At 38.0% G+C, this 16,251-nt stretch overlaps 1 protein-coding gene across 3 annotated transcripts in view; it reads left to right on the top strand.

Annotated features, from left to right (window-relative positions):
- Nucleotides 1–16,251, top strand: part of ATRN (attractin) — a 184,987-nt gene that overhangs the window by 68,804 nt on the left and 99,932 nt on the right. For all 3 annotated transcript variants that reach the window (XR_011248200.1, XM_069548083.1, XM_069548084.1), the window contains exons 7-11: nt 10,069–10,159; nt 10,983–11,226; nt 11,494–11,677; nt 12,704–12,858; nt 15,897–15,981. Coding sequence is in view for 2 of the 3 variants with exons in the window: in XM_069548083.1 (XP_069404184.1) it covers nt 10,069–10,159; nt 10,983–11,226; nt 11,494–11,677; nt 12,704–12,858; nt 15,897–15,981 (759 nt within the window). In the remaining variant the exon portion in view is untranslated. The remainder of the gene's footprint in view (nt 1–10,068; nt 10,160–10,982; nt 11,227–11,493; nt 11,678–12,703; nt 12,859–15,896; nt 15,982–16,251) is intronic.

Here is a 16,251-nt window from a genome sequence, read left to right as displayed (position 1 = left end):
ACTGGAATCAAGAATCCTGGAAGAAACATCAACAACCTCAGATATGCAGATGATATCATTCTAGTGGCAGAAAATGAAGAGAAACTGAAGAGCCTCTTGATGAGGGTGAAAGAGGAGAGTGAAAAAGTTGGCTTGAAACTCAACATTAAAAAAAAATGAAGATCATGGCATTTGTTCCCATCACTCCATGGCAAATAGAAGGGGGGAAAAGTGGAAGCAGTGATACATACCATATTTGGGGTTCCAGAATCACTGCAGACGGTGATTGCAGCCATGACATTGAGACATTTGCTCCTTGGAAAGAAGGCTATGACAGACCTAGCCATGACATTGAAAGACACTTGCTCCTTGGAAGGAAAGATGTGACAAACCTCTGTGTTAAAAAGCAGAGACATCATTTGCCGACAAAGGTCCGTAGAGTCAAAGCTGTGGTTCTTCCAGTAGTCATGTATGGATGTTGAAAGTTGGACCATAAAGAAGACTGAATGCCAAAAAATTGATGGTTTCGAATTGTGGTGCTTGAGAAGACTCGAGTTCCTTGGACTGCAAGGAGATCAAACCAGTCAATCTGAAAGGAGGTCAACCCTGAATATTCATTGAAAGGACTGTTGCTGAAGCTCCAATCTTTTGGCCACCTTATGCAAAGACCTGATTCATTGGAAAAGACTCTGATGCTGGGGAAGATTGAAGGCAAAAGGAGAAAAGGACAGCAGAAGATGAGATGTTTAGATAGTTTCATTGACTCAATGGACATGAGTTTGAGCAAACTCCGGGCGTCAGTGAAGGATAGAAATTTGCAGTCTGTGGGGGTCACAAAGATTCAGACACAACTTAGCAGCTGAACCACAACAGCAGCATCTTTGCTTGTTTTTCTGTCTTTCATTTCTTTCCAGTGGACAGTTTCTGTTTTGGCCATGACGAAAATGTTCAGTGTTTGCACTGTCGTGTCTCACTGTTATGTCACTGTCCATATGTTTTTGAGCACGTGAAATGTGGCTAGTGTGACTAAGGAATGGGTTTTAAATTTTCAGGTCTTAGTCCTCAGCTTACTTGATCTTTCACCAATATTTAATATGACTAGTCTCTCCCTCTTTTAAACAGTTTTTTCACTTTGCTTTCAGAACTGTACATTTCCTTGATGGTTTTTTTTTCCCCCTAACTGCTCATTCCTTCTCGACCTCCTTAGCTGGTTCCTCTTCAGCTGACTAACTTCTGAATGATGTGCATCAGGGCGCAGCCCTCTTGGTCCTCTTGGTGAGTGTGTGTATGTATTCTCTCGGTGATCTCATGTTATATCTTGGCCTTTATGCTGGTGACTTTCAAGTTTATATCTGCTCCCTAGATTTGTCTCCTGTTCCCATATGTCTGCCTCTTTATTTGACCTCTCAGTCTTTGTCTATCCATTAGGGATCTTAAACGCCATGCGTCTCAAAGTGATCTTTCCTCCAAGCCTTTTCTTGCCCCAGAAGTCCCTATCTCAGTAAATGACTACTCTATTCTTCTATTTGCTTAAGCCCCCAAATTTTGTAGTTATCCTTGACTTCTTGTTTTTTCTCACTCCACATCAGTATATGTTTAGTCATCTCTTGCTGTGTAAATTGCCACAAACTTAGAAGATTAAAACAACACACATCGTTACCTCATAGTGTCTGCTGGTTAGGGGTCTAGGCGTGGCTTAACTGCAGTCAAGGTGTTCCCTGGCCTGTGTTCTAATTTAGAAGTTCAGCTGGGGAGGAATCCACTTCTAAGCTCATTCAAGTTGTTGGCAGAATCCATTTCCTGGTGGTTGTAAGACTAAGGGCCCTGACTTCTTCCTGTTTGTCAACTGGAGGTCACCTCATAGTTCCTGGAGGCTGCGCAGATTTCCTTATCACTAGGGTTTTCCCAGTAGTAAAATGAAGTAAGGCTGCTTACCAGGCCACAAGGAGTCTTTTGACTGAGCCTGCTAGCAGGATAGAGGTCATGAAAATGACATCTCATCATCTTTGCCGTATTCTGTTGGTTAGAAGCAAATCATGGATCCTGCTCACCTGAACATGAGGAGGCAGGGATCATGAGGCCCACCCTACTATCCATCTGCCACAGTATGTCAGCGGGTCTTGTTAGTCCTACCCTTAAAATCTATCCCTAATCTAACCACTTCTTATTACTTCTAGTACTGCCACCCTGAGAAGTAAAGGTAAAGTTAAAGATAGGAAGATGATTGTCCCTTTCATTTTATACTAGATAGTATGAAAGTCATATATTCTACCATTTATGTGATTTTTAGTACCTCTGCCTGACATCATCTTCACTTGAAGCAAGAAATCTAGGAGTTGTTTTGATATTTCCTCTCCTTCACCTCCTTTTAACATTAATCTCTTATCCAGCCCATCAGTTCTGTCACCAAATGCATGCATATTCATTCTTTTCTCTCCAAGACCAGCTTGTCAGTGTCTCATCTAGGCTTCAGCAGTATGTTCCTATCAAGTCTGTCTGCTTTCATTCATTCCTCTTAATCCATTTTCTAAATATCAACTAGAATGCTTTTTTAAGGATATATATTTTAGCATTTATGGCCTTCTTAAAACTTTTCAGTGGCTTCCCATGGGATTTAATGATCCTACCTGATGTGACCACTGCTTACCTTCTGATACCTAATTTGTTCCCCTCCTGCCACCACCAACTCTCCTTCCTTACCTAAAACTCCTTACTTGTGGTTGCTGTTTCCTTTATTCCTGCCATTGTACCTCAGGGATAGTTTCTTTTACCCTTTACATACCCTGTCAGTTAACTGTGCCACAATGAGATCCTCCCTGATAAGCCAGTTCAGACAGGTGCTCCTTGTTTCCTTTCATATTTCTCATTTTCTTTAGAGCAGTGTTCATAATTTTTAATTCTACTTTAATACTACTAATATGCCCATTGTTGTACTTGCTCATTTTCTGCCTTTTCTACCTTGTGTTTTCCAAGATTAGAGACCTTGCTTATTCACTCAATTTGGCCTAGTGCATAGAATCTGCTCAAATAATTATTTATCAAGTGAATGAGCGATTAAATGAATTATCTGTTTCCTTCACAAATATTTGTTCTTAGAAATATTTTTGTCACCTGTTACTTTTATTTGACTGGTAAACCTCATGAGCCACATTTATTTTTTAATTTTAAGTTATTATTTTGAGGATATTAGTTTATTGCTTATAGATTATAATGGGTTATTATAATCTGTAAGCAATACAAGCTTCATCCCCATCTATAACTTATCACTACCATAATTCAACTTAGATGTATTGCATAGGATATACCAACAGTTATGTTAATAACCAAAAACCTCCGTAACTTTGCTCGGGTGACTTTTTAGCAGTGAACTCCAGGCCACAACACAGTAACTGTCAGCTCAGCTACACTAAGATTTCTGAAGACAATGGCTTCTCTACCCAAGCAGGTTGTGCATACATTTCAAATGGAACCTAACATCACCCTGAAATAATTCTAGCTTCATACCATTGGGGTTGTTAACTAAAATTGCTTAAGAGAAGACTAACTTTGCACAGCACATTTTTAATAAAAAAAAAAAAGACACATTTATTCAGCATTATGATCACACTATTACATTTAGCTATCAATAGCATGGGTGCAAAAGAAAAATAAACCCACTACATTAAAACCCTTTGTTGGAATGCTTTATGCTTTGCATGGAACAGAAATCGAAATAACCTGTTATACAGTTAGTTGCAAATACAGACCTCGAGTTTTTCATCCATACACATGGGTGTTGTCTAAAACATATCTTCTTTGTAGCAGCTGGGCCCTGCCACCACTGTACTTGACCGAGTTCACAAATCTGTTATAACCTGTAGCTTCCCTGTCACGTCTCTGGCTCTCTTCTTCTGTTAAGCTTTGTTTCCTGGCAGTAATTAAAACCTTCTGCAACCTTGTGCCACTGCCATAGCTACTGCTGCTGTTGGAATCACCATATCATCTTAGTTTCATGGTTTGGCTAAGTATTGGCCTCCACCGCCATAGGGGCCAGAATTTCTACCTCCAGTTTCCTCCTTTCATGGGTCCAAAACTTGAAGATTGATTATTGTAATTTCCAAAATCATTAAAGCCTCCACCACCTCCAAAATTGCTTCCATCATTACCAAATCCATTATAACTGTCCCCATATCCGTCATATCTACCACCACCACGAGGTGCCACAAAGCCATCTTGACCACTGAAGGTTCCTCCACAACCGAAGTTGTCATTCACATTACCAAAGTTTCCAGAGCCACTTCAGCCTCTTTTGTTTGATGAAGCACTAGTCATCTCTTGCTTAAGTAGGGTTTTCCTTACTTCACAGTTATGGCCATTCACTGTGTGGTATTTCTGAACAGCAGTCTTGTCTATGGAGTCATGGTCATCATAGGTTACACAAACAAAAGCCTCTCTTTTGCCACTGCCTCAGTCAGTCATGACCTACGTTTTCCCCTACTGTGAAGATAATCTCTTAGTGTTCTTCAGTGTCTTCAGTAATGCCACCAGCAAAAATCTTTTTCATAGTTAAATGGGCACCAGGACTTTGAACATCTTCTCTTTGGTTACACATCTCTTCCGTCCACTTTGTGGCTTTGCATTCATGCTGCATCCACCTCCTCCACAATGACATATGTGATGAACGTGCAGCCTCTGGAGCACTTGCTATTTGGATCCCCCATTACCACACAGTCTGTGAGCATTCCCTGTTGCCCAGAATGACTCCTTAAACTCACATCTGTTTTATTTTTCGAAACTCAAACCTGTGATGAAGATCTTCCATGATTTTCCAGCTCTTTGGGAGACTCTTGATTTAGACACGACAGCAGTGGAGGAGGGAGACTTTAAAGCATTGTCCATGGGCAGACAGGAGTAATCTAACGAATATATCTCCACACTTATTCTGTAGATTTTTAACATGTTTTCCACTTGTAATTGATCAAAACTACAGTGATTTTATAGCTTTATGTATTTTGTGTAAATACTAATATAGTTTCAGATAAATTTTTACTGACTCATGAAAAGTAAATATAGTGACACCTTTTAGAAGAAATATTTCTGGAACTTTAGATCATAAAATTTGATCATCGATACTCTTAGATAAGTATATTTCAGGAATTACCCTCACTCTTTTTTCTCTACGACCCTGTTAACCCAAAACTTTGTTACATTAAAAAACAGTTCCTATTTTATGTCACCCAAGGGTCCTCTTGCAAAACAAATGGCCTTGGTCTTCTCGTTTAAGATTTCCAACTGAAACTTCATCATTGAATTTCCTTTCCTTGAGCAAAAAGTGTTTGTTGTTGTTGTTGCTGTTTTTTAAGTTAAAAAATAAAATTGGAAATTGAGCAACTAGGTAAGGAGCATCACCTGATCCAATAAACTTAAAACAGGCACATAAGAACATTAAGACCTACTCCTCTTTACCCCACAGAAACCATAACGGTGAAATTCTGAGAGTTAACACTAATAATAGCCCCAAATCTAGAAAGAAGCAAACTGATTGGGTATCACTGTGGGTTTTCTTTCTTTTTTTTTTTTAAACCCTTTTAACTGAATAGTAGAAGAAGTAGTTGATGAGAAGGATCAGGTAAAGAGTGGAGAAATTGATTAACTGGCTGACCCTACCCAGAAGTCAGAGCTTCTGTGTAATGTGGATATCCCAAAATTTGATCTCTGAGGAAGGACACAAACAAAATCTCAGAGGCAAGTAGACTTTGGAAATATTATTCTAATAGACTGAACACACCACCCACATCTGAGCCCCAGTATTTCTTTAGACTTTCAGAGAAGGGGATAGAACATAAAATGCTAACTCTCACACTAAAATTAGGATGGAAAGATTAGCTTGTCTTAGATACGGTGGAAAAAGGAAAAATCACACATACTTTGGGAATGTAATATCTGGAGAGCAATCGAACAGCAGCAAGATGAAAGAAATGACATTGTTGCAAATGCAAATATCTATGGTGAAAAAAGTAAAAAGGAAAGAACACAGCATATAAAACTGACAAGAACTGATCATAGAGGAAAAGCAAACTTGAAAGCAGAAGATTTCTTCTAGCTGCTTTGTCCTATGAATCAAAATAATGAGAATCTGAATTCAGAAAACAAGCTGGAAGACAAGAAGGTAATAATAACAAAATGAGATGAAATGAGAGGTTGCGCATGTAAAGAAATACAAATAAATTACCTACAGCAAAACCTAGAATGAAAATTGAACTGCTGACACCTCAATAGACATGATTCCTGTGAATACAGATAAAGTTAATTAGAGGAAAGCAAAGATACATGGGAGACAGAAGATCCAATATAATATAGATAGTTGCTATGACTGAAGAAAAGAACCTAACAGAACAGGTGGATTGAAACAGCACAAGATGTTTCGGGAAGAATTTTATAATTGTTCAGTGATAAGACCTAATTTGATCAAGTTATTGGGTGGGAAACCTCAGGTAGTTCTTTGCCTCCTTCTGGCTGAGATCATGTTCAGTCTCTGCAGAATGTATCCTGTGGTCTTTGGATGGCTAGAAACTGAGATTGAAATACCAGGCCACTGGGAGGCGCAGAGTATGTGCCCTGTGGCAGGATGAGCATTGTGTTACCAGCCATCAGGGAGGAGCTTTGTGAGAGAAATGGCTGTACCTTTATGGGAGACACCTATTTCTGAATTTCTGAGGTTTGTCTTTGCTTAACTGCATGTCCAAGTCTTAGAACCAGTTATTGAATATTCCTTTATCTTGGACTCAGCTCCCATAAGGAGGAGCATTTATTCAGTACATGGCATTTCTCACATTTTGTTGCATCAGCATTGTTCTTGTCTTATGTTTGCTTTTCTGTATTGTGAAAGAGTGACAACTTGTTATGTGTCTTTTGGCAGTTCATCTTAACCAGATTATAGGGACCTGCCAGCACCTTAGTGTCTCTGACCAGCTGTCGGGCTGACATGTTGACTGAGGAAAAGTAACATGCATTGAGATACAGATTGAGCACCTTCCATGTCACTTGAGAGAGACATGGATTGGGTCATGTGGAGACTTGTTTCTGGGCTCTCACCATTTGCTTCTGTTTTTGTGCTCCTCTCTTTCAAACTTGAACATAGGATATATATGTGTTTTTCAGAAGTCATCCTAGTTCTTCTCAGGAAACACTTTGTAGATTGCCATAAAAGTTGCAGTAGTATGCAGTCTGTTTTGTTAAAAACATTTACCCAGATGTGTATAAATTATTTAGACCATAAGTAAAGTATGGTACTGTGTCTTTAAAAAAGAAACTGAGGGGTGAAAATAGAGAAATGCATTGATGGATTGAGAAAGGGAGGGAGGGAGGGAAGAAAGGAGAGGGAGAGAGAATGAGAATGATTGAGACTTCTTAGACTTCTAAGCAGAAAAACAAACCACACAAGAGTCGAAAAAAATCAGACTGGCCTCAGACCTCCATTGGCAACATTCAGTACCAGCAGCATTCAGGGGAGCAGCATCAGCAAGGTGTGTGGGAAAGAAAGGATGGCCCATGAGTATTATACACATTCACCTCTCAAGCTAGCAAGCAGATATTCTCCAACATGGAAGAATTTAGGGGAAGGTGCACATAGGGGCTCCCCTTGGAGAAGCCATTTGACAGTGAAATCTAGCCAATTAATAAAGGCTCAAGAAGGAGAAATTGTGGTAAGAGGAATATGAGAAGATTGATTCAGCTAAAATGTAGATCCAGTACTATATAATTCTTAAATTATAGAATGGAATGTGCATGATTTGAATCTGGACAATGTAAATATAACAAAAATTAGAAGAAATGGGAGGAAATATAGGTGCTAATGTTTTCAACTTTCAAAGCAGGAAGTTAGTGGAATCTGTCCAAAAATAAATTATGTATAATTTTTAAATTAAATTGAATTTACTCTCTAAATAATTTTTCATGTATTTTTTAAAATGTGGAATATTAAAATACATAAAACAATAGCTGGTACTGATTTAAGTGTTTTTCATATTTAATGAATGTCACCATTTTATGTTTGCTTCAGATCATGTAGAAAATATTTTAAGATAAAGGGAAGTGTTTAGGGAAAAATAATGAATGCTAATACATTTACCATTCAGGTTAGAAAATAAAACATTGCTGATATAGTTAAGACCCCTGCATGCCCCACAAAAATCCCAGAGACAATCAGTATCCTGAGAGTGTGGTGTCATTTGTTCACATACATGTCTTTAGATTTTGAATATGGGCTTCCCAGGTGGCGCAGTGGTAAAGAATCTGCCTGCCAATGCAGGAGACACAAGAGACTTAGGTTTGATCCCAGGGTCAGGAAGATCCCCTGGAATAGGAAATGGCAAGCCACTCTGGTATTCTTGCTTGGAAAATTCTATGAACAGAGGAGCCTGGTGGGCTACAGTCCATGGAGTCCCAAAGAATCAAACACAACTGAGCATATTACACACAAGAGACTTTTGATATATATGGACATATTTAGCATTAATAAATTTTCTGCTTTTAGTTTTTATAGAAACAATATTCTGCAGTTTGCTTTTTTAGCTTAACATTGTTTCAAGATTTATATTAATAATATGTTGCTTGAGCATATTTATTTTTTACTCTGTTATATAGATGTACTATAATTGATTAATCCATTTACTATTGATGGATACTTATTTCCCTCTTTGCAATTATGTTGTGATAAAACATACCTTATTTACATATAGTAATGTTTTTCATAGTTTAAAAAATTGTATTCGGGAAAACTATAGAATGTAAACATTTAAAATATAAAAATAGCATTGGTTCCCCTTTGGTTTCTTTTTTATATTAAATTATATAGATTTAAAGTTAACACTTTATTAAAATTATCACCTATATTATGATCCCCTTTGTATAAATGTATATTATCAATCTATTCTTCTATTTGTATGTATCCATAAAAATATCTGGAAGAAAGTTTACTTAATAATATTCATTTCTAGGTGACAGAATATGTGGTCATTTTGTATTTTAAAGGTCTTTAAATGTATTCATACTGTAATTGAGATGGTATAATGATATTCTAGTTTTCTTGAAAATATTACTTTTTAAAGTAAATGGGGGGGAATGAATTGAAAGAGTAGCATTGAAACATATACCTTACCATATTTTAAAAAGATAGCTAGTGGGAAGTCGCTGTGTAGCACAGGGAGCTCAACCCAGTGCTCTGTGACAGCCTGGAAGGGCAGGATGGGTTGGTGAGTGGGAGCGAGGTTCAGGAGGGAGGGGACATACATGTACTTATGGCTGATTTGTATTGTTATATGCAGAAACCAACACAACATTTTAAAGCGATTATCCACCAATACAAAATTTTTTTAATGTAAATTAGGCAAAGAAAAGGAAAGGCTAGAAATTTTTTTAAACCTAATTGTCATCCCTTTTTCAGTGTGTGTCTTTACTTTTATATGGGGCTTCCCTGATAGCTCAGTTGGTAAAGAATCTGCCTGCAATGCAGGAGACCCCGGTTTGATTCCTAGGTCAAAAGATCCTCTGAAGAAGGGATAGGCTACCCACTCCAGTATTCTTGGGCTTCCCTTGTGGCTCAGCTGGTAAAGAAGCCACCGGCGATGCAGGAGACCTGGGTTTGATCCCTGGGTTGGGAAGATCCTTGGGAGAAGGGAAAGGCTACCCACTCCAGTATTCTGGCCTGGAGAATTCCATGGACTATACAGTCCATGGAGTCTCAAAGAGTTGGACACCACTGAGTGACTTTCACTTATTTTTATATGGTTAAATGAAAGAAAAGTTATAGTAATGAAAGTCCCTCGACTATAATGCAACCTGCAAGTGATCTAGTGTATAGAGGTTTTCAGGAAACACTAGAAAATTCAGTTGGTTTTCTTTTTTGTTCCCAGACAATGTAGCCCCGCTGCCCCTTCCTGAGTTCTCAAACGCCTAATAGGCACAGATACTAGATATGTTTGCTCAGATACCTCCCCACATCCATCATAGATTTAAAGAGCATCTCCAAAATGGATTAGATTACAAATAAAGACTCCAAGATGTTCTGTTTCCTTGTTTGGGTGAAAATATGATCTGTTTGTTTTGTAGGTATGACCTTGCTTCTAGGGAGTGGCTTGCACTGAACCGTTCTGTGAACAGTGTGGTTGTTAGATATGGCCATTCTTTAGCATTATACCAGGTAAAATGTCTCCACTGTGTACTAAGCTAGAAACTCAACTCTTCCATCATTACTCTTATCATATTATATGATTGATAGCTTTTTAATGTTGGATTTTTTTCCTAATCTTTTTTATTGTGGTAAATTATGCATAACAAAATTTACCATCTTAGCCATTTTTAAGTGTACAATTCAGTGATAGTAACTTCACTCATAATGTTGGAGTCATCATCACCATCCATCTTTGCAATTCTTTTGATCTTATGAAATTGCAATTCCATGCTCATTTAACAATAATTCCCCATTCTCTCCTCCCTCCTACCCCTGGAACCCCCATTCTGCTTTCTCTGATTTTGACTTCATTGTTGGTTTTAATTAGGGGAAAGCTTTAATATTTGAGGGGTATATAATTGGTTAAGTTAAAGTTGAGTCTAACCTGAGAGATTTAAATGGACTCATAAGTCAGACTGGGATATTATGAGTGTGGTACTAAATGATTAATAATTAACTTAGTGTAGATTAGCTTTTACATTCATTAGCAAGTTTAGCCAAGAATTACAATGTAATTGAATAGTCATTTTCATTTCCCTGTTTTGTAGTTTATTTCAACTTTATTTTTCCAAATCATTTTATATTGTAAAAAATCTTGTATGAGGAAATCCAAGAAAAGTGGCCAAGTATTAGGGATAAAAATTATGATTTATTTTGTTCTTTCACTGAAAGGTGCTTTTCACTAACACTTTTAAGCTAAAAATAATATCGAGGTTTTGAACTGTTCACTTTTCTGTGTTTAGAATTGATCCTTTTGATATTTTTTAGAATTTTGTTTACATTTTTTCCCCAGGATAAAATTTACATGTATGGAGGAAAAATTGATTCAACAGGGAATGTGACCAATGAGTTGAGAGTGTTTCATATTCATAATGAATCATGGGTGTTGTTGTCCCCCAAAGCAAAGGAGCAGTATGCAGTGGTTGGGCACTCGGCGCACATTGTCACGTTGAAAAATGGCCGAGTGGTCATGCTGGTTGTCTTTGGTCACTGCCCTCTCTATGGATATATAAGCAGTGTGCAGGAATATGACTTGGGTAGGTATATTTTTTTCAGTGAATATATTTTGAATGTCAGATTTAAAGTAGTATGTATTTGTTACTGTCAATTTGGCAGGGAGCCAAAGATGTTTGGCCACCTGGGTTTGTATTAAGTTTTAGGTGGCCTTCCTTTAAAAATGATTAAAGAAAGTTATGTGTATCAAGTTTCCCGAAATCTCTTCTGTCTTAAGCTAATTGGTAATTTTAAGTATTTGAGAGGAGGAGCCTGCAACATTTGCCTTGAACTGTTTGCTCTCTTTCCAGATAAGAACACGTGGAGTATATTACACACCCAGGGTGCCCTTGTCCAAGGCGGCTACGGCCATAGCAGTGTCTATGATGATAGGACCAAGGCCCTGTATATTCATGGAGGCTACAAGGCTTTCAGTGCCAATAAGTACCGGCTTGCAGATGACCTCTACAGATACGATGTGGACACCCAGATGTGGTGGGTACTTTTTCTTGAGCTTTCACTTTAGAATGTGAATTCTGTCAACTGTTGGGAAAATTGTGTTCCAGTTTTGTTTTCAAGCCTTTCTGATACCTTTCTTCATCATTGTAATCAGAGAAATTGTGAATCAAGCAGAAGATGATAAGTAGTAGTATCTATAAGCTATGAACTAAGCAGAAGGTGATAAAGTAGTACTTTCTATAATTTTGTAGTAAGTTGATTAGAGCCTTGTGTTTTGTTTTTTGTTTTTACTGTTTTTCCGTTTCCATACGCTCAGTACCACTGTAAAATTTTAGTTCTTCAGAGCCCTAAGGAATAAACTGTTTTATATAGCTGAGTTTATGCGCACTGTTGTACTTAAGTTTGCTTTTTAACCTTTTTTTGATGACCAAGATATTATCATTGGGGTCAGTTATTGGTATCATTCCATGAAATCATCAGAGATGGACTCAGTACCCGAAAGATTAGAGCTCACCTCATTCTACTCTCTTTTGGTCTATACAAAGTATGCTAATCTTAATAAATATATGGCAAATTTGAGTTATGAAATAATTATAAAGCAGTAGTTTCTCTGCTTTTTGTATTTCCTTACATATTTGAGACCTCACTATGGATACATATTATCTGTAGTTAAAATGGTTATTTTTAGTGACTGTGTAATACTCCATCATGTGGGTATAGTGAGCTATACAGTTGAAAGTTTTGGTTTCTAGCTCTTGTCTTATTCGTAAAGATGGTATGTAAGCTTCCATCTATATTTCACATGATTTCTACTCAGAAACTAGAATTATAGAGTGATAGGGTATGAATATTTTTAAGACTCAACATAGTTTATCAAAATTCTATATCTTTTGATTTTACATGTTTATTGTTGAAAAATTACTTATATACAGAGAAAAATGTAAAAGTATTTGCACATTTGGATCTGAAGTTAAGAAAATGGTTATGTTTGTATTAACAAATAGGTGATAAACATTCTAAAGAACTAACCTTGTATTTATTATTTTTAAATAAACTCAAAAGGACCATTCTTAAGGACAGCCGATTTTTCCGTTACTTGCACACAGCTGTGATAGTGAGTGGAACCATGCTGGTGTTTGGAGGAAACACACACAATGACACATCCATGAGCCATGGGGCCAAATGCTTCTCTTCAGATTTCATGGCTTATGACATTGGTAAGTTTCCCAAAGCCATTTTAGCTTCAAGAATCTTTTTTATCCATAACCTGCATTTTAAAAGAAACAAAATATCTGTAGTTAATAGTGGTCAAGCTGTTTGAAAGAGGTCCAGATGGAATTTTTAATGTTAAATTGACTGATCATAATATATTAAAAAGCATTACTTCTATATCTGATTCTTTTAAAGTCCCTCCTTTGATGGGTTGGGGTGATTGGGCTCTCCTGTGTTACAAATAAAAGCCTTATATAGTGTATTATGTCATTGTGACCACCAGCATTGTGTTGAGTTGGTTTAAGTCTAGCTTTATTCATTCCCTTGAAACTGTTTTCATACATGCTTGATGTAATACTTGGACAGGCATATTTTAAATATTTGGTGTGGTAATTGTATTGACCAGAAGAGGGCAATATTGGTTCATGCAAAACAAATATTAGAAATTCTTTTGTGTAAATATCATCAGATGTTCTTTTTTAACAGACATTTAAGCGCAAGCCACTGAGCTTGTACATTGGGGATTGTAAAAGGAATAGGTTACAGTCCTTGGCCTCATGGTGGGGAAAGCAGAGAATCGAGCAGACAATATCACTGCAATTTAGGGTGTTATTTGCCTGAGAAGAACATATGAGAACACCTGTGAACATCCCATAACTCTTAGGTATAAGGGTTGCAGTCAGGGAAAGTCTTTTTTTTTTTTTAATTGGGGTATAATTGTTCTACAATATTGTGTTAGTTTCTGCTGTGCAGCAGTGTGAATCAGCTATATGTATACATATATCCCCTCTTTCTTGAGCCTCCCTGGCTCCCTCCTCCCACCCCTCTAGGTCATCACAGAGCACTGAGCTGAGCTGTCTGTGCTATACAGCAGCTTTCCACTAGCTGTCTGTTTTACACATGGTGGGGAAAGCCTTCTTGAGAAGGGCCTTGCAAGCTGGGTCCTAAGAACACTGGGAAGTCAGCTGGACCAGGTTAGGTAGCACTTCTCAGTCAAAGGAACCCCATGTGTAGAGACACAGAGGTATTAAGAGACTATGCTACATAAACTTGGGGCCTCTGAATAGTTAGTTCTGGCTGTATCCTAGCAGCACATCAGGGAAGAGTGGCTTCCAGCAGAACTAGAAGCAAGCAGCTGTGTGGTCAGAACTTGAGGGACTTGCTGTGTTGTGCTGAAGGGTTTATGCTTTTTGAAGAATCTTAAAGAAGAGGTAATAGAACTGTATTTGTGTCTGAGGGAGATCTCTGTGTGGCATTGTGATGTGTAGTTGGGGAGGGGTAGGATGTGTAACAAGGCTATTGATAAAAGTTCTTAGGAGGGTTTGAGCCAAGGCTGTGGCAGTAACAGTGAGGATAAAGAGACAAATGGGTTTGAGAATTACTAGGAATCTGTGTTTTGAAAGCAGTGACAGCATCCTTCTCTGATATCTGGTGTGGGCCGTAGTAGATGGTTTTTTTGTTTTGTTTTTCCCCTTAAGACTGGAACTAGAAGGACAGAATCTGGGAGGAAGTGAGTAAATTGAATTTGAGAGCATGTTCAAGTGGAGATGACTGTGGGGCAGAGAGAAAAAGAAATCAGTGGGGAAAATGTAGGAGGGGATGAACTTTCTATAGGGAGCATGTGTCATCAGGAACAAGCAAAGAACCAAGGGGTAGATCCATAAAGAAGCCTGAAAGAGAATGGAGACTGCGAAAGCATGTTGGAGAAGTAGGACAGAAGTGAGGCAAGACTGGGGACCTGTGAGGAAGCAGTTACCAGTGGCTGCAGAGGGATGACTTCCCTAGTAGCTCAGAGGGCAAAGCATTCACCTGCAATGCAGAAGACCTGGGTTCAATCCCTGGGTCGGGAAGATCCTTTGGAGATGGAAATGGCAACCCACTCCAGTATTCTTGCCTGGAGAATCCCATGGACAGAGGAGCCTGGTGGGCTACAGTTGGTGGGGTCGCAAAGAGACAGACAGAGGGATGAGGTAAAATAAGGACTGAAGAGTCTTTCAGATTTTGCAACCAGGAGGTCATTCATTACCTTCTAGATACGGAGGAAAGATCCAGAGTATAGAAAGCTGAGAAGTAATGCATGTTGAGATAAACACAGCAGTGTTTTCACTTAAAACATTTCACTTAAAAACAAACAAAAAAACCCTTGTCTGTGAAGGCAAGAAAAGGGGTAAGTTGAATGCCTCCTTGGGCGTATTTAAATGCTGTGGTAAAAGTCAAGCGTGACAAGAGGAAGGGCTCCTGCCACCCTGGTTTTAGGGAAGGAAGCAGGAGGCTGTGGGAGTTGATGGCCTCTGTTCTGCATGTGAAGAACACCACAGAGTTTAGGCTGGGTGGGAGAAGTGAAAGCTTTTGTTGTCAAGGCTGAATAAATGTCTAGATTGAGTGAGTGTGAAAGTCTGCGTGTTTGGGAATAGGAGACAGTGAGTCAGAGGTTGGTATGGTTCAGCAGCACTAGTTGGTATTAAGGTCCAGAAGAGAGATCGTTAGCTTGGATCAGAACAAAGGAAAATAAGTAGATCTGGGGGATCTAGGAAAGGATCTTTTAAAAATTAGATAAAGTTGGTTATTATTATTGTAGTTTTAATTTTCTACTTGTATTTTCCTATTCTAGTTACTGAGTTTGGGCAAAGCAACATAGAGTGGAAAATCATTATGGAATGTACATGCTTTACTTACGTAAGCTTTGAAAAATGTAAAATTTGATTAAGTTAGAATACATTGTAGTGGGTAATACTGATGGGCAACAGAGTGAGTGATAAGGATGTCATGGAAGTTGGGTGCATTCACTAATTAGATTTATTTATTAAATTTTGGTTGTGAGGGGTTTTCATTGCATTCATTCATTAGAATTGCTGTAGAGTCCTACCTTTTTTTCATGCCTTGCTGATCTGTTGTTGCTGAGTTTTAACTCAAATAATGGTGTGACTAAGAAAAACTGTGAGCTGTGTTTGTGTTTATTACAATCTTCTTTCCCAAAGAAAATACCAGTCTCCATTGATTATGAATAGTTGTCCCTTCTGAAGTGTGTTTTTCTTGCTCCTAGATTGTGACCGATGGTCAGTGCTTCCCAGACCTGATCTCCACCATGATGTCAACAGATTTGGCCACTCAGCAGTCTTATACAACAGGTAATTGAAGAAGGGCTTGCTCCTTTTCTCTTATGTTTAAAATGAAAATGAAGTAAAATGTGAAGTGATATTGAACTTACATATTATTTGCAGGATTACTTTATCTCATTTGTGTTTCACAGAATTATGTTAGGTATGGATTTCCTGATTTATATTTAAAATATTTGATGTGGATTTGAATTACTTCTAATGCCATGTTTGTTGATGTGGTTTTAGAAGTAAGCTGTCTTTGGTGTTGTCTGAGTGCATAGGACAACAAAAGTTGTGTGC

Source organism: Ovis canadensis, chromosome 13 (genome assembly GCF_042477335.2).
Source record: "Ovis canadensis isolate MfBH-ARS-UI-01 breed Bighorn chromosome 13, ARS-UI_OviCan_v2, whole genome shotgun sequence".
Lineage (NCBI taxonomy): Eukaryota > Metazoa > Chordata > Mammalia > Artiodactyla > Bovidae > Ovis > Ovis canadensis.
The sequence above is the reverse complement of the archived record's forward strand: the minus strand, read 5'-3'. Positions and strand labels throughout refer to the sequence as shown.